At 42.1% G+C, this 27955-nt stretch overlaps 2 protein-coding genes across 2 annotated transcripts; one reads left to right on the top strand and one right to left on the bottom strand.

The window, feature by feature from the left end:
• Positions 1–6901: 6901 nt before the first annotated feature.
• Positions 6902–11020, bottom strand: LOC121625669 (4-galactosyl-N-acetylglucosaminide 3-alpha-L-fucosyltransferase 9-like). The gene is made up of 3 exons (XM_041963861.1): positions 10934–11020; positions 9813–9876; positions 6902–8587 (listed from the first exon to the last, which is right to left on the bottom strand). Exon 3 carries the CDS (start codon positions 8578–8580, stop codon positions 7417–7419), a length of 1164 nt encoding a protein of 387 aa, XP_041819795.1. The 5' UTR covers positions 8581–8587; positions 9813–9876; positions 10934–11020; the 3' UTR covers positions 6902–7416.
• A 9875-nt stretch (positions 11021–20895) lies between these two features.
• On the top strand, positions 20896–27360 carry LOC121626092 (N-acetyllactosaminide beta-1,3-N-acetylglucosaminyltransferase 3-like). The gene is made up of 2 exons (XM_041964454.1): positions 20896–21025; positions 26160–27360. Exon 2 carries the CDS (start codon positions 26170–26172, stop codon positions 27358–27360), a length of 1191 nt encoding a protein of 396 aa, XP_041820388.1. The 5' UTR covers positions 20896–21025; positions 26160–26169.
• The last annotated feature ends 595 nt before the right edge of the window (positions 27361–27955 follow it).

The following is a 27955-nucleotide window of genomic DNA, read 5'->3' as shown; positions in this document are numbered from 1 at the left end:
AAAAAGCGGGGTGGGAATACAAACCCTGGTTCGGGTAGGGGATAGAAAATAAAGAGGTAGAGTCAAGAGATGAAAGTAGGGATTGGATACAGACCCTTGTTCGGGTAGGGGGTGGAAAATTTAGAGGGTGCTGAAGGTGGAGGCCTAAACCACCGACTAGATTTAACAGCCTCTTCTAACATTTCCTTCAAGAAGCAGCAAACCCGACCATTTCCTTCAAAAAGCAAACAAAGCAGGAAAACAAACCCTACCATTTCCTTCAAAAAGCAAACAAAGCAGGAAAACAAACCCTAACATTTCCTTCAAGAAGCAAACAAAACAGGAAAACAACCAAAAAGATCAAAAAACAAGCCAACTCTGTATCTTACCACGCACACTCACCTGAACAGGCCGCATGGTCCCAAAGAGAGACTCTAGCTGGCCACACCCCCAACCTTATCTAAACTTCCTCTTCCTGGTTCTCTTCCTATTGGCAGAGCGAGAAGATGGGGCGGGGAAAGCAGAGCAGAGGAGAGGTGTCTTGTTCAGACTTTAACCTCTTCTCTGCCGGGTTAGGCATGCATGTCCTCTGCCTGCCCCCCCCCCCCCCCCCCCCCCCCCCCCCCCCCCCCCCCCCCCCCCCCCCCCCCCCACGTCCCTATTTCACCCCCCAACTACTATTATTTCTCCTGATCCATATCCACTGACTAGACCTAGCAGCCTCATCTGACATCTCCCTCACTGTCTTTCTTAAATTTTGCCCATGCACTCCCAGCTCCCTCAACAGTGAAACAGCTGACCCTGCAACAAAACCTCTACACCCCACTTCAACCGGACAGACCCTGGTCTTCCATCCCCTCTGCTCAGATTCTGTCTTTAAATCTGCATACTTAGTCTTCTTCCTTTCATAAGCTGCCTCCACTGAATTTTCCCAAGGGACTGTTAACTCAATAAAATACACAGTCTTTTTACTCATGGACCATAAGACAATGTCCGGCCTCAGATTACTATAAACTATTTCCTGGGGCACAACTAGCTTTCCTCCCAAGTCGACCTGCATTTGCCAATCATCAGCCCCTACCAGGCAGCCACCTACCTGCTTTCTCCCTGACTTAGCAGCTCTATTTTTCTCCCCCTCTCGAACAAACTGCACATCTAACCTCTCCTTTCTAGAACTTCCAGAATTCACCTGCTTCCTTCTCTCTTCAATGCCTGCGGCTAAGCTTCTCAGCACCTGATTATGCCGCCATGTATACCGGCCTTGTGATAAGCTAATTCTACAACCTGACAAAATGTGCTTTAAACTTGCTGTACCTGAGCAGAGTGGGCACGATTGATCGCCCTGTACCCAGAGACTTAGGTTCTGCGGGGTTGGCAACACATCGTATGTCGCCCCTATCAGAAATTTAATACGGCCTTCCTCCATATTCCACAGGTCCCTCCAACTAAGTTTCCTCTTCTCAACACCTTCCCAATTCAACCATTGTCCCTGTTTGGCTTGACCAACTGCTTTTGCCCCTCTTAACAACTCCTCCTGCCTACGCACCTGTTCCACTACAAGCTTTCTTTTCTCCTTTAGACCTGCTTTATTCCACACTGGTTTGCCTGGGCCAAGCCCCAAGCCTCCCCGGCCAAATTGAACATTTCCTACTATTTCTGCATGCCTAAGAGCTGCCTCTGCCTCCTGCACTGCTGCCCTTGGGTTCCATTTCCTCCCCCAGAAGGATTCGGAACCACATTGCTAACTAACATGTCCTTACTCCCAGATAATAAAAGTTCTGTCCTAACCTTAGTGCATTTAAACTCCTCTGTTAGACTGGATACTGGCAGCTGAAGCATTCCTTTCCCATACAAAGCTACATTGCTTAAGCACCTGGGAGCACCCAACCATTTTCTAATATAAGAGCTAACTAGCCTTTCCATTCTCTCTGCTACAGATAATGGGACTTCATATACTGACATTGGCCACATTAACCTAGGATACAAGCCAAACTGCAAGCACCACAACCTCAGTTTTCCTGGGAGCCCTGATTTATCTATTCTCTCCAGCCCTTCTGCAACATCCTTTCTAAATTGCACAACCTGTTCACATCATTCAGGTCCACATTGTACCACCGTCCTAGACTCTTAACTGATTTCTCCCTAATTGTTGGGATTTCCTCACCATCTATAGCAAACTTTCTATCACTTACTTTCCCTCTGTATATTGAAATACTCCTTGACTTACTAGGCTTAATCTTCATACTAGCCCACTTGAGATTCTGATTGACTTTATCTAACAACCTCCTTGTACATGGCACTGTTGAAGTTAGCAGTGTCATATCATCCATATAAGCCCTAATTGGTGGAAGACGCATTCCATTCTGCCGTCTCTCTCCACCTACGACCCACTTGGAAGCCCTAATAATTACCTCCATAGCCATTGTGAAAGCTAGCGGGGACACTGTACATCCTGCCATAATACCAACCTCCAATCTTTGCCAGCCTGTTGTGAGCTCTGCGATACTTGCACACAGTCTGATGTCTTGGAAATATGCTTTCACCAAGTTAACAACTATCTCCGGCACTTTAAAGTAGTCAAAGGAACTCCAAATAAGGTTATGTGGCACTGACCCAAACGCATTAGCCAGATCTAAAAATACAACATTCAAGTCTCTTTTCTCCCTCTTAGCTGTCTGAATCTGATGCCAAATCATGCTAGTATGCTCTAAGCATCCCGCAAATCCTGGTATCCCTGCTTTTTGCACTGTCGTATCTATCATACCATTCCTTTCTAAGTATTTAGCCAGCCTCTGTGCTACGATACTGAAGAAAATCTTTCCCTCAACATTTAGGAGAGAAATCATCCGAAACTGGCTAAGGTCCGATGACTCCTTCTCCTTAGGGATGAAGACACCTCCTGCCCTGCGCCATGCTCTTGGAATACTTTGTTTCTCCCAAACTATTCTCAGGTATCTCCATAGTGTCCTTAAGATGCCAGGTGCACTCTTATAGACACGGTAGGGGACTCCATTAGGCCCTGGGGCCGAAGAAGCCTTTGCACGCCTAACCACCTCCACCACTTCTCTCCACCTAGGTGGGCTCACATCCATCTCCTGCTCCACTTCCCCTAATGGTGGCATGTCAGGTGGAAGACCTATGTTCCTATTCTCCTTTGAATCTGAATACGTCGACTTCAAATACTGTTCAATCTCTGATTTCGTTGCCTTAAGTTGCCCTCCTTTTTCTTGATTAAACAAGCCTTTCACAAAATTAAAGGGGTTCCTAAAAAATGCTGACCTTGCACGTTCCTTCTTCTTTCTCTTCTCCCTAAGGTGTTCTGCCCTTCTGAGTACTGCTAACCTGCTCATCAGTTCCTCCTGCAACACCTTAATTCCCTCCCTTTCTTCTTCTGTCGCCTTCCTCCACTGCTTTCTTAACTGCCTCCTTTCCTTTACTAACTTCTCTATTTCTCTTTGCCGCCTAGACTTGCCGACCTGCACCCCTCTCGCCTTTCCTTTTGACAAGCACCCAAATCTCTCTCGACCATAGGAGTAGATCACATCTCCAATTTTATCCAATTTCTCCACTACATCTCCTCTAAGCCTGCTTAATATGACTGATAAATCTCTATCAACTGCCTCCCACTCTTTGCTATCATTAGCCCTCGGCCACCTAACTCTAGCTTTCTGCTCCATGCTTCTCTCCTTGGCTGGCCTGTTGCCCTCAACACCAACTGCATCCCCTCTCCGTACCTCCTCCTCTCCAGGGATAGTGTTACTGATGTCCTGCGAACTGTGGTTTTCTACCTGTCGCTGGACTTCATCCGACTGATTCGACTGACTTCTCAAGAAATACTGGTCGATGCGGCCACTCTGCCCTTCCACCGCTAAACACTTCCTCCTTCCCTGATGAGTTCTAAGGCCTCGGATTGATGTTATTTTCTGCCAGCTACATGGGCAAACTTGAAGCTTCTTATCCTCTGCTGCACAACTTTTGCTCTCCTGAGTTGCCTTCCCTGTCACCTGAGGACTGCTACCTCTGGCCCTAAGAGATGGGTCCGTGCCCCCATCCCTCACTGAGTCATGTATCCAAGGCATAGTCATATCCGTTATCCTGTTCGTTACCATGCAATCCACCTGTGAGTCATCTTCCACCCCTGCTCTCGCTGACTCTTGGGGTATTTTCCTTATATTGGTTGTAGCTAAGTCTGGTTGTAGCAAGGTTAAGGCTTGCCACTGCTGCCATGGGTTGCTAGCCCATACCAGCACCTGTGGGGTCTTTTCCCTCCTGTCAGCTGTCTTTCCAAGCAGTCACAAATACACTAGGGTGAAACAAAAGAGGATCTACAACAGACTATACAACAATGGCTATGAAACAAAAAACACTCTAATCGAGGACTAAGATACTACTATGAACAAAATAAAGAACGAGAAGGCAAAAAGCTTACAATGAAATACAATGTCTTAAGAAACAAAAGAAAACTCTCATAAGGAGGACTATGGCATGAAATGAACATAAACAAGGAACAAGAAGGCAAGGAACTAAACTATGAAACTTACAAACAAAAATCACTCTCAAAGAGGAAAACAGGCTTACGTGGAAGAATACTGTGGCTGTAGACAAGGACTGGCGTGGAGGACTCGACCTACGGACAAAGACACTCTGGCACAAGACAAAGGAGACGCAGACTATTTGAACACATGGAGGGTAATGGAGAACAGGTGGAGACAATAGGAAATCAGGGCAGACACAATGGTGACACATGAGGAAGGGCAAGTGCTCTGAAACGAGAGGAGAATTAGACTTTCAAAATAAAACAGGAAATGACAAGACAGCAAACCCAAGACGATACAAACCTCACCACGGTGTGACAAAGGTGTTGTCTGTAAAAAGCTTTTTTTTTTTACTTGGAAGTCGTCGCTCTTCTGTCTCTTCACTGGGCCTTTTCCCCTTCGCAAAGAAACTTTCCAAACACGTCTGTCTAGCTTGTGGGTTAAATTTGAACCCTCAAGTGACCGGTAACCGAGGAAATGCGGTCATTTTTCAAAATAAAAGATTTGTCAACATAAAAGATCGTTCAGACTCAGATAAAGAATAAAACGGAAATAATTAATTATTTCTTGTGCTAGAGATGGGATTTATGGCTCTTTGAAGGGAGCCAGATCTTGGTGAGCTGTTCCTTTCAAAGAGCCGTTCAAAAAAGCTGGCTCATTTGGCTCATTTTTATATTTATTAAGTTTTAAGAAGGCAGTCTGGCTCATTTTACTCATTTTATCTTGGAAATAATCACTGGGAGGAATGAATTTAGATATCCCACCAATATGAGTTTGAATTATTCTGAAATATTGATTATAACCTTATTTGACATGTGTGGCTTAGATTTTAAAGTCTGATCTGGATTGATTGTAAATATTCCACAGGGTGGCGCCATACCACTCTGCTTTGACAGTGACATGAATAACCCTTTGTACAAATTCTGTGTATGTATGTAAACCATGACTTGAACACGTATAAACATTAAAAAAAACAAAGCAAGCTACAATGAATTTGTGTGCAAAACAGCTTTTGGTGCAAAGATTTTCATACAAGAACATTGTTAATAATACAGAACATCAAAACAAAACAAAACAAAACAAAACAAATACACTGTTCAATAGACTGGTGGCATTTTCAGAGACTTCATTGTCACTATTATCTGAGTCATCTGGCTCTCTTCTCACCTCTGCCACTTTTACTTTTGGATGTATTGTTTTTATATACTAGCTCACCTGACCTGAAGGCAGGGTGCACAACGTGGCGTGTTGCTATTTGCATATCTAGTAAGCACTGCGCTCTTCCCCAAGTAACTGGGTTCATGTTAAGCAGCCGTTCAAAAGAACCAGTTCGTTCGTGAACTTGTTAACAAGCCCGGTACCAATTGATTCACGGACCGGTACAGGCCAAAAATACAGTAGTATACTAATGTACTGTAAAATTACCACACCACCCACTGTTATCCTATGGTAATATACTGCAATTCAAAATACAGTACTATACTGTTAAAATAAATTACAGAAGGTGGATTGTAAAATAACAGTAAGATACTGGCGTCCCTGCTGCCAGTATCTTACTGTTATTTTACAGTGAAATTCTTTACAGTGTGGGGATTAATAAAGTCTTATCTTTTCTTATCTAAAGCCTTCTCCTTCTTGGCTCCCTGGACTTGGAATAATCTGCATGCTGCATCTTAATAATCTTGTCCCCTTGGACACACTTAAAACCATATTAAAATCCTTGTCAGGAAGATTATTTGAGCAGGATTCAGCCTCTCCCTTATATGTCCAATGTTTGTATCTGTGTTTTATTTCTACAGAAAAGAGACTTCCTGGTTCATAGAAAAGAACAAATACAACGATCTGAACTTACCCAAAGGTGCACAAACTCGGTGAAAGAGTTGAGGTTTGACGGCGCTGTGCTGCGTTCAAACACTGAAGACACAATCTCGAAATGAAAACGTATGTTGTAGGAGGATGTTTTTTGTCAGACCAAGAAGTTTTCACTTCAAGACTGCTTGTCAAGTTAAAGTATGGAATGTACTGCGAATTGAGTAGTGTGTCCAGTTTGGTGGAGCAGCGATCTCAGCTGGTTGTGTTGAACACACCTCTCCAAAGGCACTGTAGAACTGCTCAGCATCGCGATTCTCACTACATAAATGCACTGAGAATCAACATGATGGTGGCCTGTTGAACTCAAAACTTGACTAATTGCAGTAAGTTCCAGTGAACAACGAAAACAACATTCTGTCCACCTCCATTGTACTGGAGTTGGCAGCAGCCATGAACAGCCTTTTAGATTAGATAAGATAGACTTTATTAATCCCCAGCCATGGAAATTCGGGTATTACAGGCAGCAGGTAATGGCAGTTGGAACAAAATAGCAACAGAAACGGAGAAATACAAAATAAAAACTGACTATACACACACACACACACACACACACACAGATATATTATACAAGGGACTATATAAGAGAAAAAATACATAAAAAATATATATTGTCACAAAGAACTATAAGAAACATTACCATAAAATATACCTCCAAAAATTCTGTAGAATTTCACACAAATTGCACATTTACAAAGAAATTAAAACAATATAATTATGTTACAAAGAGCAATACAGTGATACCTGTAATAACCTTGCTACAGATCACAGAGGACAACATTCCTCAGTGTCCCTGACAAAATGCAGAGTCGTCCCAAAATAAGCATAGCATAAAAGTTATAATGTACAATGTATGAAGTATGAAGCAGCTGCTGACCTGTAAAACTACATGCACAACCACAGAATCCAAGGGTACCATCACTGCAGACTTTGGGTAGCTTCTTAGAAATATCACATTTGAGCGCATTATGACCCCTTCAGCAAATCAAAAGACACTATCCCAGTCTGAAATGTAACTTGGCAATATTCTATGTTAACCCCAGTACCATTTGTTGAGATCATGAAAAACTTGGTATCCTCTGTGGTTTTGTAAGTAAGCACAAGTTTTGCAAGCTGGTTCTCTGCCAATCTCATACACTTTTGATTTAAACCTTCTTCTCCAGTTAAAGTATCTCATGTACTCCGAATTGTTTTGGTCAAGGTAAATGAGCCTCTCTGCCAGCTCCTTTGGAGTAGAAAAGTCATTGACATGAATGAAAGAATCTCCTGGGACATAGTCCTCATAATTTTGTCTTGGAGGGCCCAGAACTACTGGTACAGTTCCTAAACTCATAGGTCTGTATAACTTCTCTGTGATATAGTCTTTGTATATGGAGTTTTCAAAGGAGAGATAGAATTTACAACTAGAAACTATCTTTAAATAGTCTTCATCACTTATACGTTGGCCAAATGCCTTTCCATAAGTATGAATCTTGACATGATTTTTCATTTCGTTGTAGAACTGAACTCTCTTAAGGCGCTGGTTCCAGTGGCTCACAATCCAGCAGACCAGCTTTTTCTTTGCTGGCAATTTGAAACTCTCATCTTCAGGTGTCACTGGCACCAGATGCCCATGCGGCACAGGAATATTTGAATCAGGCCGATAATTGCATGTCAAGTTGAACGAGTGATTAAGATCAGAGATTGGAGCTGAGTTTGTAGGTGACTCCATATTAAACCACACCCATTTCTGAAACCAGGGACGCGGCTCTGTTGGTAAACTTTTTCGTCGAATGTTCCTGTGGTGGAAGATAACCCCGTGGGCTTTGTGGTACAGAGACTTGTCATCTGTCAGATGGCATTTTTCGATATTAAAAGTACGGCAGCTGAGATTAAATTTATGGCCAAATGGCCACATCCATATCAATAAAATAGTATCAGGCTCAGTGTCCACTGCTGCAGTCTGGACCTTCTGGTTGTCGTTGTGATCTGGATTAATGTGCAGCTCTGTGGAGCAGTTTGAGTTCTGGATCTGTGGTCCCTCTGCACACACAGCTTTAGGGCAGGAATGACTGCCTCTCTCCATGTAAGTATCAAAAGTGGGGAACTTGATGTCAGGCTCGTAGTATGTGCAGAAAAGAACTACAAAGCCCAACACCAACAGGCTGCTGATGACAAATGGGCGCAGAAAAGTCCACTGGCAGGCTGAGGAGGACATGGCTCACCTTTGGAGAGAGAGTAGATCCGTTGATTATGCACAGAACATTTGATATGACAATAAACTGTGGTGTCTGCTTGGAAGAAGTGGTGTGTTATCAGGTAATCATTTAAACACAGGTAGTTACAGCAATTACAGTCATAAAAGTTTGACTGCAATAGGCCAAAAGTAATTTGATATCACAAAGTCACAGTTAAGCTACATCATTTACTGGGACTATCATTGTAATCGCCACAACATTTATGGACTATCCGGAAAATTACCAGTTTTATGTGATATTTAATTGACCTGATTAATACAGTTATTCTGTTTACCCAACACAATAGTACATTTAGTAATGTTTTGGATGTTTTTTTCACATTTTATATTATTTGATACCGTATTTCATTTGCAAGCTGTAACTCTCCATACATACTGTACAGACATGCATAAGAGATTAAACAGGTGTCAGAAAGGTAGAACACAGAAGGAGTGAAGTTTTAATTTAAAGCCTACAAAAAATAACTGTGTGGAACCACAAAAATAGACCAAATCCTATCTATGCTGACTGTGGAGGTTATTGCGATCCATACTGGCGTTTATTATCAGGGGCGACCTCTAGTGGCCGCAGTCATTATGGTTTTAATCAGCTTCCTTTTTGAGAAGCTCCTCTCTGCAGTGGCAACTGTCACAGGCAGAGTGACAGTTCAGGTGGCCACCCACATATGTTAAACCTTGTACAGTGGAAACCTCTTGCAGTGATTAATGTTAGTGATCAAAAAGACTTTACAAATACTATTTCATTACATAATCTCCTTGAAGCTTAAACTCCCAAAACAAGCCAATGAGATCCAGCAGTGAAACGTGGTTTTCTTCAGGTTACCTTGTGTAGTTTACTCAAACTACTAGAAACGTCTGTTAGTCATGGTCATGTTGGTGATGGAAAATAGTGAGACTGACTGTGTGACTTTATATCCACGTAATAAATATACAAATGTAAATTAAATGTTTATCTGCATGAGAAAAGAAAAGAAAACAATTCTGTTAGAGTTCTCTAACTATAAGAGGTTTGCACGATACCTGGAAATACAAGCAGGTGCATAACGGAGAAAAGTGAGCAACAGCAGAACTCTAAATAACAATTAACATTAGGTGCCCTCAAGCGGCCTTTCTAAGAAGGAGCAGCTATCAAGATGACAGGCCATGGCTTGTTAAATCCAGCATTAGTTTAATGTAAACACAAGACGACATACCTCTATATTTGGCCTTCTTTTCCTCCTTCTCCGTTTTCTCCCTTGCGCACCTGACGGCTTGGTCCTTTTCATTAAGAACAAAAAACAAATAACTAAGTGTAACTAATTACTAACTTCACTTGATAACAGCTGATAGCAGAGACTGAAATAGCAGCCTGGATGACAGAGAAAAGCTAAAAGATGATAAAAGAAAAGATAGTGTTGGCAGCTCAGTGCAACTGTCAACCAAAGGTATTTCTGGCAGACCATGGCGCTGTAACAGTTACAGCCTCCAGTCAGGTATGAGCGCATGGCGCAGCACCCTTAGTTTAATTATCAAATGACAGCCTATAATCAAAACCCTGGATAACCCTGGATAAGCAACACTGTGCTGCTTTAAGACTCCGAGCTTTTAGACATTTCCAAGGTCCAAATTTCGATTCTTGCTGCTAGACCGCACTTTTACTCAGACGACTCTGTTACCCCATCTCTGAGCCAAGCCATTCATGCGCTTCAGGGAGCATTTCAACAGCTTCGAGTCTCACTACCTGGGCTTAAGTAGTTCTTAATGCAATTTCCTTAATTTTTTCAATAGGGAAATTCTCCACACTGTAAATAGTGACTCAGCGGAAGAAGCTGGAACTAAGGACGTGTTTTTATTTTCAGGCTTGTTTTAACATGTTAGTCAGGAAGAAAAAGTCTTGTGCAGACTTTTTTGTCAGTGTTTTGGATAGTGGTGATGTTATCTACATGCATGCTGCCTCTTGTACACTCCACTTTTTAGATTCTACGCATCAATTTCCACCTGTTGACTGTAATACCCAAATTTCCCCAGATGGGGATTAATAAAGTCTTATCTTTTCTTATTTTATCTTATCTAAAGCCTTCTCCTACTTGGCTCCCTGGACTTGGAATAATCTGCAGAGCATGCTGCATCTTAATAATCTTGTCCCTTTGAGTACATTTAAAATCATGTTAAAAGTCCTTGAAAGTAAGTAAGAAATGTAACTGCCTTATTTGAGCAGGATTCAGCCTCTCCCTTATATGTTCAATGTTTGTATCTGTGTTTTATTTCTACAGAAAAGAGACTTCCTGGTTCATTGAAAACAACATTGATAACAAATACAACGATCTGAACTTACCCAAAGGTGCACAAACTCGGTGAAAGAGTTGAGGTTTGACAGCGATGTGATGCGTTCAAACACTGAAGACACAATCTCGAAATGAAAATGTATGAGTCAAACAAGTCTGTCATAGGAGGATGTTCTTTGCCAGATCAAGAGGTTCTCACTTCAAACCTGCTTGTCAAGTTAAAGTATCCAATGTCCTGGCAATTATTTGTGTAGTGGGTACAGCTTGGTGGAGCAGCGATCTCAGCTGATTGTGTTGAACACACCTCTCCAAAGGCACTGTAGAACTGCTCAGCATCGCGATTCCCACTAAATGCACTGGGGATCAACATGAAGGTGGCTGCAAGTGATATATTTTCACAGCCATTTTGTGATATCAAATTACTTTTGGCCTGCTGAACTCTAAACCTGACTAGAATTGTTTTTGTTGTGGTCACAGTATGGCAGAGCAGTAACAGTAAAAGGGGACAAACACTCCAATGTACAGAAGCCAAGGAGCCAACCACCTTTGGCAATTTATCATGGATGTGATACCTCTACAGCGGAATCTGTTTCCAAACCCAGTCAGCTCCTTCCAATCCCAACTTAAAGAAGCTGTCTTTTTTGTAAAGGTACTGACCACTATCTTTCACAGTGGCCTACAATCACCACACAGACTGCTGATCAGATACAGACATGGACTGCAGAAGGAAGGAGATGTTTCAAAGTGTGGCCACACTAATCACAGACCTGAAGCCTGTACACTCACACGTTCTCATCGAGCCAAGTCCAGAGATATACCTCATTTGGCCACTTGAGAGAACCTCCCTCACCCTTACCAAACAAGGTGCAGGAGTTTACTTGAAGGTTGCTTGTGTCAACTAGACACACCATCATTCTGAGGACCATCGCACCAAGGGCAATCCGTCACAATATAGTTCAGGGCAGTGGCGCAGCAGCTGATTTTCACATATCGTCCACCATACATCCAGACATGAGACATTTCATCTGCAGTGCCTTCACCTCTCGCAACTTGGTTCTTGCAGATCAGTGCAATGCATCTTTTACAGATGCATGAGAAGGATCAGTAGCGAGTAGATGAAATGCTTGAATCGTGGTTCATCCCCCATGCGATGGCAGTGAACAGAGACATCAAGGCAATGTTTCATCAGGTATGCCTTCTACATGAGGACCAAACCCTTGTGTAATTTATTTGGAGGCACCTGAGAAGAGACGGACCACCAGATGTCTACTAGTAGCAGGTCCTGCCATTTTGGGACCACAAACAGCCCCTACTGCGCAATATATGTTGCAGAAACATATGCAGGACCACATAAAGGATCCAGTTTATTAGGAACTAAATACCCACCCTACAGGTACAGCAGAAATGGCTGCAACGAGATAAAAACTTACCCTATATTCTGCGGTAATGATTGTGGACCCATAGTCTCCCATGCTTCTTGGCTGGTATGAAAGGCCGTTTAGGTCAGCGCCGGCCCTGATAGATGTATAAGATCATATGAAGTTCATGAACGGACCCACATCCGTCCTGTGGCCCGGCTGGTTCGACTGCCAGCAACACCAGATGATTAGGCCACCAACCGAAATACTGTAAGGCGAATTCGCAGACTTTACATAATGGGGTTGGCTGTTTTAAATTCTCTCAGAGCAGCATGTGAGAGAATGAGCAAACGCATTCTGTGCCTGTTCAAGGTCAAGTTTCCAGCTGCTTGCAGAAACTTCTTGACCTGACAAAGCACCAACTGTCGTCTGACCACGATGCGATGATGTTTGAGCAAAACCCAGAACAAGAGGCAGCTTCCAGTGTCCATCCCTGCCCACACCTGGCCACAATTTTCATACCAAAATCTAAACAGGACAAGTACCTGATGAGGATATTAAAATGGAAAGTAACTTGTACTTGCTTATGTTTCTTTAATGGTAATTTTCAGTTTAGGTTGAGCCATTTCTTTATGGGAGTAATTGTTCTTTTACTTGAGTATAGATTTTCTCTTCTCTACCCACCACTGTCGGTTGCTCCCTGGCGTTTTTGGATGAAGATGCAGACTGACGATTGATGTTTTCCACAATATACACTTCACCTTATTCAAGTTAGTTTGGTGTATACAAAACTAAAGAGGTCCATGCATTTCTGCAAAAAACTGGTGCTGGTGGCATATGATTGAACGCTGTTCAATAAGGCGTGCATAATTGCAGGTGATTTTGAAAATGCGCACCACCACCACTTTGTCCACTACCATAAGAGAAGCCTGCCATACATCCTACAGGCAGCTATGAGAACAGATAATATGCTCTTAATACAACACAGCACATATTCTAATTCCAGTATCATTTTTGATCTAAGGATATTTTAAAATTTCTGCGTCAGACAAGCAAGCTTAACATTCAAGAAGGTGATCACGTTGTTTGGGACAGGTGTGTGCGCAACCGTCACATATTCCAGGAAAAAACACAGCGCGTATCATCATCATCAGTGTTTTCATACGGCCACAAATATGCATGCAAATATGACCAAAGCACGCGGCTGAGCCTGTCCCACCCGGCGCAGCACTGCCTCGATGAGTCACGGAATGCTGGGTGGAGCGGGGAGGGGTTGTAGGTGTAACTATCAAAAAAGAAGTCAGCTTCACCACGTTCATGTTTGTGTGTTCAGTTGAATGTGCCTGCATCCATGTATCTCTCTGTGACCCAGCTCGAATCTGACAGCGCGGCCCGCTTCCAGTAAATTTGCGTCCTTCCTGAAGGCGAACCGTGTTTTTCCACATATGATCGCCAAGTCGCGGTGATGCATGTGGTTGTGCTATGTTAATCGATACTGAATAAATAACCATAGATTGATTTCTTTAATGTGCAGTGTAAAAACATTGAAGTGTTATTTTTATCATTTTAAAATACATTTTAGTCTTTTAGACTTTTCGGGTTTTTTTTCAGATGGTCAGAAGGACTGGAGGTGCGTGTGCATCACGGAGACCCGCTGTACGAGCGTCAAAATGAGCCCGTCCTCTATTTGGCCTTTTTACACCGAAATCTGTGATAAAATGTCTGTATATTTTTTTGTTAAATAGTGACTCTTCTAAGCAGAAAAATGTATATCGGCTTTTTTTTATATATATACATAATCAAACAGGGCTTCCATTCAGTGGGATCTGGTTGGATGGCACCTTTTCTTTCCAACATATACGCATTGAAAATCTTGGAAATAAGCTGGGAGGATATGTATATAAATTAAACCCGTTTTAACACGCTAGTCAGGAAAAAAAACGTGTGCAAGAGCTTTGGACTAGAGTGATATTCTCTACACGCATGGTGCTTCTTGCACACTTCATCCTTTGCACTCTGCGCACCACAGCGCTCGACACCTTTTTGAACCAATGGTTCCTTTATGATTTGGTGGGCTGAATCTGAATTTACCTAAAGGTCAGCACAGCTACATCCCGCTGGGCTTGTTTAATGAAGCCTGTTTCCATCTGAACTGACCCGCTCTGACACACACATCCACAGACTAAAGCAAAAAACAAACAAACAAAAAAACTGGACTTTTATTTCATTGATAAATTGCTGAATAGAATTACGGAATTACACTGATCCACTGACTGTGGAGAGGGTTGTAGAAAAACACTAGTCCCAGATTTGCTTATAACAGTGGGCAGGAGATGTTTAACATTTCCCCCTAGAAGTAATACTCCATATTTTAACTTAAGCTAATAGATGTTGATAAAAAAACTTTAAACGGTCAATAGAAATACTTCACTACATAAATGTAAAAACTGGGAATCAACTTGACAGTGGCTGTAAGCGATATATTTTCACAGTGATTTTGTGATATCAAATTACTTTTGGCCTCTTGTACTCAAAACTTGACTAATTGCAGTAAGTTCCAGTGTTTCAATGATTGGCCCAGAACACACTTACAAGCACACAACACAGTTCACTGTCATCATATCACAAGATGCCACCTAACAGTTGCTAAGTCTCTGTGCCATAAAGGCGTCAAGGTTCTCTTCCACCACAGGGACATTCATGGAAATCCAGCAAGCTTGCCAAAAGAGCCACATCCCTGGTTTCAGAAATATATCGAAAAGGGAGTCACCTGCAAACTCAGCTCAGGTCTCAGATGAGAACCCAGCCTAAGAGGTTCAGCGCCGCCTTCAAGAATTATCTATCCGAACGGCAGGCTGGCATCAATAATGGATGACCCAGTATGACTTCTGCACTGGGCTCGCGTTTCAAGGATCTACCAAGAGGAGAGAGGAGGTACAGCCTCGGGGTACAGCTGACAGAAGAACCCAGCAGAGCTTCTGCAGAGCCCTCAGAGGAACCAGAAACCAATAGATGAGTCATCTGCTGTCGTCTTCAGACTCACTGAATCAGACTGTTATCCTCTGTATAGGCAATATTTGGGTAATATTTTTGATTGGTTGAAGGCCTGTATCATATAAACAGTGAAAAAAAGATGCTGGACTGTAAAGTTTATCTATTAATTGATTCAGCCCCAATGCATAAATCATTACACGCATTTTGTAGATATATTCAAATTCACAGGTGTATTGCCACTGCCAGTGATTGGAATGGGATTGGTTATCCGAACCAATTCACTCCTTTTCGGTGTCTCATTCACTCCTTTTCGGTGTCCCTCACAAGTCCCTCCATAAACTTCAACTGGTTCAAAAATCTGCAGCCCGCATCATCTCCAAGACCCCCTCCTCTCACCATATTACCCCCGTCCTTCAGCAGCTCCATTGGCTCCCAGTTAAATACAGAATCTCTTTCAAAATCTTACTGTATACATTTAAGGCTATCCACAACCTCGCCCCCCCATATCTCTCTGACCTCCTCTCCATAGCCACCCCCTCTCGTTCCCTCAGATCATCCTCCTCTCTCCACCTCTCTGTGCCCTCCGCCTGTCTCAGCACCATTGGGAGCAGAGCTTTCAGTCGTTTTGCTCCCCAACTCTGGAATTCACTACTGCCCGACATCAGAAACATTGATTCTCTCCCCACTTTCAAATCTAAACTGAAAACTCATCTGTTCCGGACTGCCTTATCTTTATAACTCCACTTCTCCTTGTTGCTTGTTTTTACTTGTTGGGTGTTAGAGCCATTTTTATGTTTTGATGGAAAATGTATGTTATTAGATTGAATTTTTATATTTAGAATGAATACTTGCTTACTATACTATTTATACTTTAACAGAATATACGTTGATGTAGAAATATAAGAACTGTATAACAGAATTTGTATGCATGTAGTAATAATAGGAGTTTATTTAGAAATACTGAGTTCTACCTAGATACTAGTGTTGTGATGCTTTTTGATTGGCCATTGGTATAATATAAAACCGTCAGGATGCAAGCCAGAACAGAAGCCACGAGCCATTGGAGCATCACAGTCTTTTGACTGGCTACACAACGCACTAGAAGTAATTATTTAGAAGTTATGGACCCATCTTTTGTTTTGTATGTATTTTGAATTTAAGCTTTAGTAAAGAAAGACATCAAACTGAAGATTCGGTTTCAAGACTTTTATTTCTAATGTGTGTCGCGTCTGAAAGAACTTCGAGGTTCATGGCCCTCGTGAGTCACCTGCACTCACATTGGGTTTTATTCATTGTGCTTGTATTTATCCTGTGTATTTGTGTTTTTATTGTGCTTGTATTTATCCTGTGTTATTTGTGTTTTACCCGCTCTGTAAAGTGTCCTTGAGTGTTCTGAAAGGCGCTTCCAAATAAAATGTATTATTATATTATTATTATTATGAACATGCCTGTCCATTTTAATCACATGTGCTGTGTAATCATAAGCTTCTTTCCCATTCTTGCCTGATGCATCACTTCAGTTGCTCAACAGTGTGAAGTGTTCCCAAGCCTGTGGAGTAATACCCTTTATGCAGTCATGTCAGTTTAATGCAGTGCCGTCTGAGGGATCGACAGTCATGGGCATTCAGTGCTGGTTTTCAGCCTTGCCCCTGAGGTGCAGAGATTTCTCTGGATTCTCTTGATCTTTATTCTTAACGTCATTATGGATTGTAGACAATTAAACTGCCAAATTTCTCACAACTGTGCATTGAGAAACAATGCTCTTAAACTGTTGGGCTATTTGCACAGGCAGGATCACGACTTCTCACTGCATGCTCCTGTGGCATCACCTGCTGACAGAAGCTGAATGCTGCAACACAGAGGTGAAGAGTACATCAGTCTTCACCAGTGATCAAAGGACAAATGGTTCATATTTGTGTGGCTCTGGAGCAACAGTTGTGCTAAGGATCTTCTAATAGTAAGATTGTTAAATGGTGGCACCTGGACGGCACACTGTTTCATGCAGTCCTCTTTCTGAGATCTAGCCAATTGTTAATATGACTCCTATTTCCAGGATTTCTTTTTCTGTTAACACTTACCTTTAGCATCATTTTCAAAAAACAAGAGTTATCAAGGAACAAACAGAGACATTGCAATAGAACAATGGAATTATTTCTTGATCCTTGAGACAGATTTGGAAAAGAATGAAAAAACATAATGAGGAAAAATGCTTATAATAAACAACCAGAACAGGAAATGAGGGAAAAAAGCAAAGCAGCACAGCCTTAATTACAGTCAAAAGGTCTTCCAATTGTATTCAAATAAAACAGGTGACATCCGGTATTATGAACAGTACTTATCAACAGGGGGAGCCAAAATCCAGGACACAGACTCGTCCTGCAACAACATATCTGTAGTGTAATGGGAACCTGACTCAATGCTTTAAGCAGACTTTCAGTGACTTTTTCCACAGACTTTGGAGGCGTTTTCTTGTTTGCTGGGGATAAAGGTGAGGAGGTAGAGGCTGGTGACTGATGACGCAGGGCAGAGCACAGATGAAAACATGGATGTGAGCCTGACCGGGCGAAGCCAGCTTGGAAGGTACAAGACAGGTCAACAGGACGACCTCAGTGGCAGATGAGGAGGAAAATAAGTGTAGTGCAGTGATTCTGTGGCACATGGCTGCAAGCTTAGCTCAAGGTTAGAGAGGCTAAGATTTGAATGCGCGATCCACCACTGTGGCTCAAACAACAGTCTGAGGATGAGTGGATGAAGACCCAGAGTTGATATAATGCTGATTAGATGAGTTGATGGATCGCAGGTGTCTGCAATGGAACAGGTGTGCAGGCTGGAAAGCAGGCAGGTTCTGTGCCTGTCAGGGAAAATGATGACCTGGTCAGGTAAGCTTCATTTATCATTCTGATGTAGATTCCAGACACCAGTTTACTGAAAATCAGAAATATCAGAAATTGCAACTTTGGTCGAAAATTAAAATTTATAGCCAGTTGTTATTGCAAATTTAAAGTGATATGATCTCAAGTTCGAACCAGGTTTGTTTTTATTATAATAAATCTGAAGTATGATGGATGATGGACCAGCTCTCTGTTTTTGGACTTTATCCTTGTAAACAGCCAATAAACTACATCTTAAAGTAATCTATAAGTCAATAATTTAACAGGCTCTCAGGCTCGAGGTTCTTGGACTCAAATGCAAAACTCAAAACACAAGAAGTTAAAGCACAAAGGCTGGTTTTAATAACAAAAGGTCTCTAAGTTTCTTACAAGGCAAAACAAAAAGCACTTGGTAACTAGACAAGGCAAACAAAAGTTCTAAGGTTTGCTTCAAGGCAAAACTAAAGTGACAGAACAAGGGCATAAACTGGCTGAATCACAGGACAAGATACACAAGACAATCTGGCACAGGATAAAGGGAGACGCGGACTATATATACACAAGGTAACAAGGAACAGGTGGAAACAATCAGGGTGGGGCAGACAATCAGACAGGCGGGAAGGACACCAGGAAGTCAAGTCTGAAACGAGCGGCGAGTTAGGTTTCACAATAAAACAGGAAGTGCAGAACAAGACATGACGCCAGTGAACAAAACACATTAACACACATGATGAGATTGAACATAATTTACCACTGACTGGTGTAGTTTTTTTGTATTCTCTTAACATGCGTCCTCCCACCCTCCCTGGACCCCTTCCAGTTTGCTTATCGGCCCAACCGCTCGACCGATGACGCCATCTCCACTGCCCTCCACTCAGCCCTCACACATCTGGACAAAAAAGACTCTTACGTCAGAATGCTGTTCATAGACTTCAGCTCAGCATTCAACACAACCATCCCACAACAGCTCATCGAAAAACTGGACCAGCTGGGATTAAACACCTCAATGTGCAACTGGCTGCTGGACTTCCTGACTGGGAGACCTCAGGCTGTTCGGGTCGGCAGGAACACATCCAGCACCACCACACTGAACACGGGGCCCCCCCAAGGATGTGTGCTGAGCCCCCTCCTCTTCACTCTGCTGACCCACGACTGCACACCGTCCCACAGCTCCAACCTCCTCGTCAAGTTCGCCGATGACACAACTGTGGTGGGTCTCATCAGCAACGACGACGAGGCCAACTACAGGAGCGAGGTGAGCCGCCTGGCCTTGTGGTGTGAACACAACAATCTCTCTCTGAATGTGGAGAAGATGAAGGAGATTGTTGCGGACTTCAGGAGAACAGCAACAACATATCTGTAGTGTAATGGGAACCTGACTCAATGCTTTAAGCCAGGCATGTCAAACTCATTCCATAAAGGGCCGTGTGGCTGCAGGTTTTTGTTCCAACCAAGGAGGAGCACACCAGGCCAACCAATCAACATCAAGGGATCGCTTAGTTATCAGCTGAAGACTGAGATCAGCTGATTAATTGATTCCAGCCTGGTGTGCTCCTCCTATAGGTTGGACGCCCCCAGTATGCCCCCCTTACCATCAATGGTGCTACGGTGGAGAGGGTAAGCAGCACCAAATTCCTGGGTGTGCACGTCACTGAGGACTTCTCCTGGACCACCAACACCACATCGCTGGCCAAGAAAGCGAACCGCAAACTGAGGAAAGCTAGAGCCCCGGCCCCCATCATGCACACCTTCTACAGAGGCACCATCGAGAGCGTCCTGACCAGCAGCATCACCGTGTGGTACGGCGCCTGCTCCACGTCCTGCAGGAAGAACCTCCAGCGCATCGTGAGAGCAGCCGAGAAGATCGTCGGTGCTTCTCTCCCCTCCCTCCACGACCTCTACACCTCCCGCCTCACCTGGACTCTAAATGCCCCCCACCACACACACACACCCTGGACTCTGAAATGCCCCCACCACACACACACGTATACACCCTGGACTCTACAAACTCTCACTGATGTGAACCCCTCCCCTCAGGAAAACAACACACTGTCACTTTATTCACCACCAGTTGTTAAGCTAATTCTTTTTGCTCTACCGTTTACATTCTCAATGTTTCATTGTTTAGATTGTACAGTTTTTATTTAGATTGTACAGTTTTTATTTATCTCTTTTTTAATATATGTCCTGTCACAAAGGGTTGAAGAGTAACGCAATTTCGATTCTCTGTTTGTCCTGTACATACTGCAGAATTGACAATAAAGGTGACTTCGACTTTGACTTTGTTTACTTTGAACACACAGCACATCATTTACATATTAAGGGGACTATTGATTAGTTTATCCATTCAGGACTCAACAGACATCTTCAACAGGCTCTCCTCCAGCATCAGCATCGTCTTTCAGATAGATTCGATGGTTGTCTGTTAAATCTTCATCTTTTCCTCTGCAAGGTCCGATGAATAAACGACAAAGAGAAGAAGAAGTTGTCATCACCGGTGCAACTGCAAACACTGCTAGCAATGCTTACGGTCATGGTGTATGTCACAGACAGTTGCATAAACCAATTTTGAAACAAACATGGAATTATCGATCGCAACAGATACATCAATGAAATAAAAGTCCAGTCATTTTGCTCCAGTCTCTGCTCAGTTGAGATAATAATTCACAGGGACACGGAAACAGGGACGCTCTGGCGACATTAAACAGGTAACATGGAGCGGGCGTGCCGCGGAATCTAACTTTACTGGCTCCACCAGGCGCAGGTGCGACACAGACAACAGAGTGACAGTGTGAGTCAGACAACACAAGACAGTGAGTTGTCTTTTTGGGATTGTGTCTTCAGTTTCTGGAGCCAGCACAGCGCTGTGAAACTTTGTTGTTGTTGTTGTTGTTGTTTTTACCGAGCTTTTGGTCTTTGGGTAAGTTAACATCTACAGACTACAGTAAGATATGTGAGGCATAAAATTACTGAGTGACCAGCTGGTACTGATAAAATAAATACCGACAGGGTGATCAAGACCTAAAATTAGAAGCCCTCTGACTGAACAAGGCTGAACTGAATGCCATATCCCTGTGGAGCATGTCAGCCGGCTGTGTGATGTGTTAGCGGTTCTGTGGATTTTCGGTAGTGGTGATAAACGTCGCTATCGCATTTCGCCAAATATATCCCATCGAACACATCAAAACTAATATTTAAATTACAGTCTGTGCTGGGTTAGATTAAAGGTTTAGCAGTATCTGTCCTCCACTGCTGCCTGTGGGATGCATGACAGCCCTCTCTTACGGCTAATTGCATTTCATCCGAACGCACCGGGGCCGGTATATGATTCTGTCTCTGTTGAGGAAGTGGTGCGCATTTTCAAAGCCATGCGCAATTACGCACGCGTCATCCAGAATGGACACCTAAATTCAATGACGTGCCACCAGCATGTGATTGAGTTCTGCAGTAAAATGTCACTTGTGACTGATATATTACATTTTTATCAGTTAAACACGACTTTATTAAGTTTTTAATTCTGATGCACCAATGCGTAAGAAGCATTTTATTGTTGTCGCTGGCTGAGGTTGAACTAGTTTATCTGCTGTGGATAGGTTAGGTAGTTTAATCCAGGGGTTCCCCAATTTAGGTGTTGGGCCCCTCTGAAGTCAGATCAGAAGTAGTAAAATATTGATCTGAATAGTACAGTACAAATATTAAGCATTGTAAAATGTAAATACTGTAAATCTACTTTGCCATTTTCGACCAAGATTTCTTTCAAGATGAGCAGAACTGTTCTGGAGATTGGCTGGAGGTCAGGACTGGTGTCCCATATTCTTTTCTTCAAACTAATTAGATTTATCAATAGATTTCTGTCACACTAAGATGTTTTGACAAGTAAACTTGTTGCTCACAAATCCATCCAGCACACATGGGGCCTTACAATCATCATATCATCATCATGCTACACTTTTCTTGACCAGTTTGTCTGATGTGTGTTGTTGTGCAGGTACCATAGAGTTGTTTGTTAGAGCCAGACAATCGAAACCACAGCAACAACCAAAGAGACTAAAAGCTCATCAGAGCTGTTGAGGTGGCCGACTATACGAGCTTCTCTCCACATCATTTCACATTAAATAAATAATTTAAAAAAATCATTCAAGGTTTCTTAAGCTGTTGGTGAAGCCAAACTATGCACAGATATAAATGCTAATACATGCTTAACAACAGCTTATGAAGGGCTGGGTTGACAATGAGCAACCCTATAAAGGAACAATCCACCCAAAGCCACGTCATCACAGTTTAAGAACAAACCGCTCCCTTCTCCATAGCTTACCCACCACTGGCACAACAGGCTAACCAAGCTTTGGATTTCTCCACACGTCGAACTGGTGTGCGTGGGATTTGTATGTGACACTCAAACGTTTGGAGAGCTGTGTCTTTTTTTAGCCTTTCCTGAGCCAAAGAATGTGCTACAACATTAGCATGGCCAGCTAACTAGCTTGAGATACAGCTGCTATTTAACCCAGTGTTACCTCCAAATCCAGCAATTCCTGTTGTAAATAAACACATTTTAGAAATGTATTTCTATTGTATATAGGCAAACATGTAGTCCACCTGTACACCAATATTGTTTAACCTTTTGAACAATACCCAGCTGCAGGTGTGAATGGTGCAGAGCTACAAGGTACACTGTGGTGTCCACAATTGTAGAGAAATTATCATTTAAAAATAAGTCTGCAGGTTTTTTTTTTTAAAGCTAATGATGTAAAGGACTTAATGTTTGTACTGAAAACAGCTAGATTGAAATGTGATGTGTAAATTATAATTTATTAATTTTCTATTAAAATATAAATTTTAGTTGGAAATCTCATCAAGTTATAACAGAATGTTGTTATATACTTCTTTGTTTTTCTTGCATTCACTATACCTCATTTTTTAATTTATTTTTATGTTTTCACTGTTCTCATTTGCACCTGTCAATACTGTTTTGAGATTAATAAAGTCCTATCTCATGTCTAACACATGGCAGAAGCTGAATCAAAACAAGTCTGCGATTAGAAGAAGAGTGTATCCAAATCATCCCTGCTGTTTTAGTTCATATTTGTAGGATTGTGAATTTTGTAAGCTGTCTTTTATTCTCAGATGTCTACCTTCTTATAACAGTCTATAGCATTGTTTGATGATTGATTGATGATGCAGGAATGAACACATTTGTTGTCTGGATGGTGAACACTGTGTGTGTGTGTGTGTGTTGCAGTACTAGTAGTAGTAGTATTTCGTTCCAGGACAAGGATGCACCAGACTGGTTAGAGAGTGAAGTAAAACCTAAATCAAAATAAAATGATGACCTGTTGGGATTACACTGTATTTGCAGCAGGACGGTGGGGATGTGTAGAAGGTCTGCATGAAGACAGCACTATGGTGCCCTCTTGTATCCAAAATATGTTACTACAGTTGTATTACACTACACATAGAGAAGTGCGTGCCAGATTAATATCTTTCTAAGGATGACAACTGCTCCTCTTGTGAGATGTTGCATAATCCTCCCACAGATAATTCACCTGCAGCATACTGCTGGGGCAAGTAAACTGCACCTTTTACTGCAAAACAGGTCAAATAAAACAACTTCCAACAAGAGTAAAAGCACATTTTGTGCTTCACATTAAAAGGAATGTTCATCAGTTTATCCATTTGGGAGAGTGTCACGAGACAGGAAGGGGAAAAAATGCTCTCTTTTAAACTGTAACAGATTCACTTCTTAAGCCTAAAACTTTCAGTATTACACACTCTGATATTTCACATCAATCAAATCCAATAGTTTAAATACATGTACGGAGACATAATATTAGGATTGTCAGCACACTTTCTGCCTGTCGAAGGAAATAGTTTTGACTATTTAAAGATATGAGCAACATTTTTATCCACAAAGAAGCATCCCATAATGCACAGTGCTTTTCTGCTTCAAGCTGAGACTGTTGCTGTGTTTCTTATTACAGTTTTAGCTCTGCCTCAATGGCCTCTGATGATGGAATAAGTCAAAGTTGTTTTATCAACCTCTAACAATTTGAAAGTTAATCATGTGCCAACCCCAGATGCGTTCACTGTACTGAACAGATGCGTTCACCGTACTGAACGCATTTGGGGGTTCAGTCTTTCTGCATGTGCAGACCTCTCCACACATCAGTGTCCTGTTTCTATGAAGCAAATATATAAATAAAAACCCAGTCATTTTGCATCAGTCTCTGGATGGGCGTGTCAGAGAGGCGCTGCTCAGTTTAAACAGAATTCAAAGGTCAACGGAATCAGTAACGCTTTGGCTTTACGTTGAACTCTCGTTTTGGGATTGTGTCCTCAGTTTTTGGACCCACCGTAGCCCCGCGAATTTTCATCACCGCGAGTTTGTGGTCTATGGGTAAGTTAACATATATAGACTACAGTAGCAACCAGCTGATAAAGAGAGAGAAAGAGACAGTGAAGGTGACATATATGTATGTGTAGCCATCCGAAGGCAGCAGGACCGGTTTGACATTCTGTCTCGTTTGAGAAAGTGGTGCGCGTTTTCGAAGTGATGCGCAATTACGCACGCACGTATCCAGAGTGGATGCTTATTTCAATCAAGTGTTTCTTTCAGAAGTACACAGACGTATTTGGTTTTGTCCACACCAGACTGGTCAGCTATGATTTTAAGTGTATACAGTTGAAAAAATAGCAGGTCCCCCGGGTAGCTCCTGAAGCATTATGTTTTTATTTCCAGCAGAGAAATGGCTGTGAGACATACGATGTGGTTGAGAAAAAACATGGATGTAATTGTTTTGGTTAAATCTGATGGAGCGGACAGGAAACCAATGTGCGTTTTTGTTCTGTCCGTATTGACATGAGCATCATCCTGCACTGACACTAGCCATACATCCGTTCTAAAGTGCGGATGTATGGCTACGTGTACGGATGTACAACAGGAACATCATACAGGAACTGAAAGAGAAGTCTTTACATGTAATTACTGACCAAAAAATCTATCTCCATGTAATTTAGAAATCTGGCAACAGAAACATATTAGTGTTATGTAAAGATTTATCTATCTATCTATCTATCTATCTATCTATCTATCTATCTATCTATCTATCTATCTATCTATCTATATATGGAATATCATGGAGTTGAAGGGTAAAGCAGCAGATTTTATTTCACTACTGCGTAGCCTATTTGTTGGGAATATTTTGGGAAATATTTTAGGCTGTATAATATGAAGGGTCATTTTTGTTGCCCTTTTAACTGTTAATATGAATGCTGAGTGGACCCAACTGTGCAAAAAGGCAGGCAGACAGGATCAAATGCAAAGGCATTTATATTATTAGTATATTACTATTTGTGTTAAACTGACAAGGGAATGAGGTCCAGGTGCCACAGATGGGCAGACGTCAGGTGAGGAGAATGAGGTGATGAAACAGCTTAACCCGAAATGTCTCACTCTGTGATCCAGAAATATTTATTAAGATGCCAGGTGTATGAAAAGTTTTTATATGAAGTTGTATGTGGTTCTGAAATATAAACAAAAAATGTAAATCTATTGGCATCAGTATAATTATACATGCTATAGAATATCCATACACATACAATCAGCATTATTATATATGCAAAGATAAGAATTAACTGACCACTAACCTTATTTACCAAACTCTATGATTTGGCCATCAGCATGTCGAGCAATATAAAAATGGGCTACATTCATTTCTGGGAAATACAAGCTAAGGTGAGATGATACAGACAACATGGCAACATAATGTGACAATGAGACATGAATGAACTAGTCCTTTTTTTTGTTTGTTTAAACTGTGTTAGCCACTTTCTGTTATCTTATTTATCTTTAGGCTAGTAGACAGAACTGCACTTAAACATCAATAACTCTGGTACTACATCATCTTATCAAGTTCTTACTAATACTAACTTAAATGCTTTGTCAAATTCAGGTTCAATACTCAATCATTTTTCAGTTTTGGTTAGATTTATTAGAAGCTTTAAGTCATTCTGAGGTATTCTAATAAGAAAACTGTGTTTTTGTTTTGTCACTGCAGAGTTTCAAGGATGAGAAACATCAGAGCAAAAACGTTATTGCTGTCAGCATCTCTTGGTCTGTTGGTCTTTCTCCTCTGTAAAGATTTTATTGACCTCAAAAGCAGTCACCTCTATGCATATGTGAGAAAGGGTGACACTCAAAGAAGACGACCCACCAACAGCTCCTATGTATACTCCTGGCCAGGATGTCAACAAAATACATCTGCTGCAAATGCCACAAACTTCAGCTCTCTTCCTGATAGTATAAAAGACTTTCTATACTATCGACACTGTCGCCATTTCCCCATGCTGCTGGACTTTCCTGACAAATGTGGAGGAGCTGATAAATCAGCAGACATCTTCCTTCTGTTGGTCATTAAAAGCTCCCCTGTGAACTACGACCGCAGAGAGGTGCTGCGCAAAACCTGGGCTGAAGAGCGATTACACAACGGTGTGCGGATCCGAAGGCTCTTCATCACGGGAACGACGGGTTCTGGTTTTGAGAAAACGAGACTGAACAAACTGCTCGAGCTGGAGCAACGTGAGCACAGAGATATCCTCCAATGGGACTTCAGTGACACATTCTACAACCTCACCTTGAAGCAGATTCTCTTCCTGGAATGGATGGAAAGAAACTGTCCGAACGTTCGCTTCCTGCTCAACGGTGATGATGACGTCTTCGCCAACACAGACAACATGGTCGAGTATCTCCAAGGCCTCAAGGATAACGATGGAAGCAAGCACCTCTTTACTGGCAACCTGGTTGCGAATGTTGGACCCATTAGATCACCATGGAGCAAGTATTTCATCCCAGTTCAGGTACAGGAGTCAGAATCATATCCCCCCTACTGTAGTGGTGGGGGCTTCCTCTTGTCTGGCTATACAGCTTTGGTCATATACGCTATGTCCCAGTCCATCCCCATTCTTCCCATTGATGATGTCTACATGGGGATGTGTCTGGCCAAAGCAGGACTTGGTCCAGCTTCTCATATGGGTATGCTAATGATAGGACTGCACATTCCCTCCCGCACAATAGATGGATATGACCCTTGCTATTATAAAGAAGCTTTACTGGTGCACAGATTCCTTTCAGTCAACATGTATCTTATGTGGCACAGAATCCATGATCCAGATCTGAAATGTGGTGACTTAAAGGTGGTGAAAGAGCTTGATGGCACTTTGGTTCCTGCTCCTGCTCTTGGGTTGCGAGTGCAAGAATGACCTCCGTCATTCGATCAGAGAAAATCATGAGAAAAGGTTTGAAGTTATTCTCCCACCGTTCAGCTGTCCAACTTTTTCATTCTGCCATCCTGCTGACCAGATTTTGTTTGATTCATTTATCCATTATTCTGCATTGTTTTGGGAGTATTTTCTAATTGCCGAATACAGAATGCAAAAACCTATTTTTCTTAGGAAATAGAGGCGTGCATGAGCCAACAGTGTAGCAGTCGCATTCTGTCCCCCCTTTTTAAACTGGACATATTGGAGGTGGGAAAGTGAAAGATGTTATTAGCCGTTTCCTGATAATCCTTTTGAATGTGATAACCTCTCACTCTTTTATGTTGTGATTATTAGATTGTTTATTGGGAAGTTTATATTGTGATATATATATCAGAGAGAGAGAGAGAGGGAAGGAAAGAGAAAATCCCTCTCATCTGAAACGACACATACAAGGTTCAGCTTTACTGTCATAAAATACAGGGTTCCACAGTGAAATGCAGGTGGAGCTGCCTCCACATTACACACCCAGAAAACACATAAAAAAATGAATATACTAGCAACACAAGGTCAAATTGAACTTCTTGAATCAAGAATT

This window comes from Chelmon rostratus, chromosome 22 (assembly GCF_017976325.1).
Source record: "Chelmon rostratus isolate fCheRos1 chromosome 22, fCheRos1.pri, whole genome shotgun sequence".
In the NCBI taxonomy this organism is placed as follows: domain Eukaryota; kingdom Metazoa; phylum Chordata; class Actinopteri; order Chaetodontiformes; family Chaetodontidae; genus Chelmon; species Chelmon rostratus.
Note: the sequence above shows the minus strand (reverse complement) of the source record. Positions and strands in the feature narration are given on the sequence as shown.

Excerpts from the sequence above, each read along its gene's own strand:
- LOC121625669 (XM_041963861.1), bottom strand. The coding sequence starts at position 8,580 with ATGTCCTCCTCAGCCTGCCAGTGGACTTTTCTGCGCCCATTTGTCATC.
- LOC121626092 (XM_041964454.1), top strand. The coding sequence starts at position 26,170 with ATGAGAAACATCAGAGCAAAAACGTTATTGCTGTCAGCATCTCTTGGT.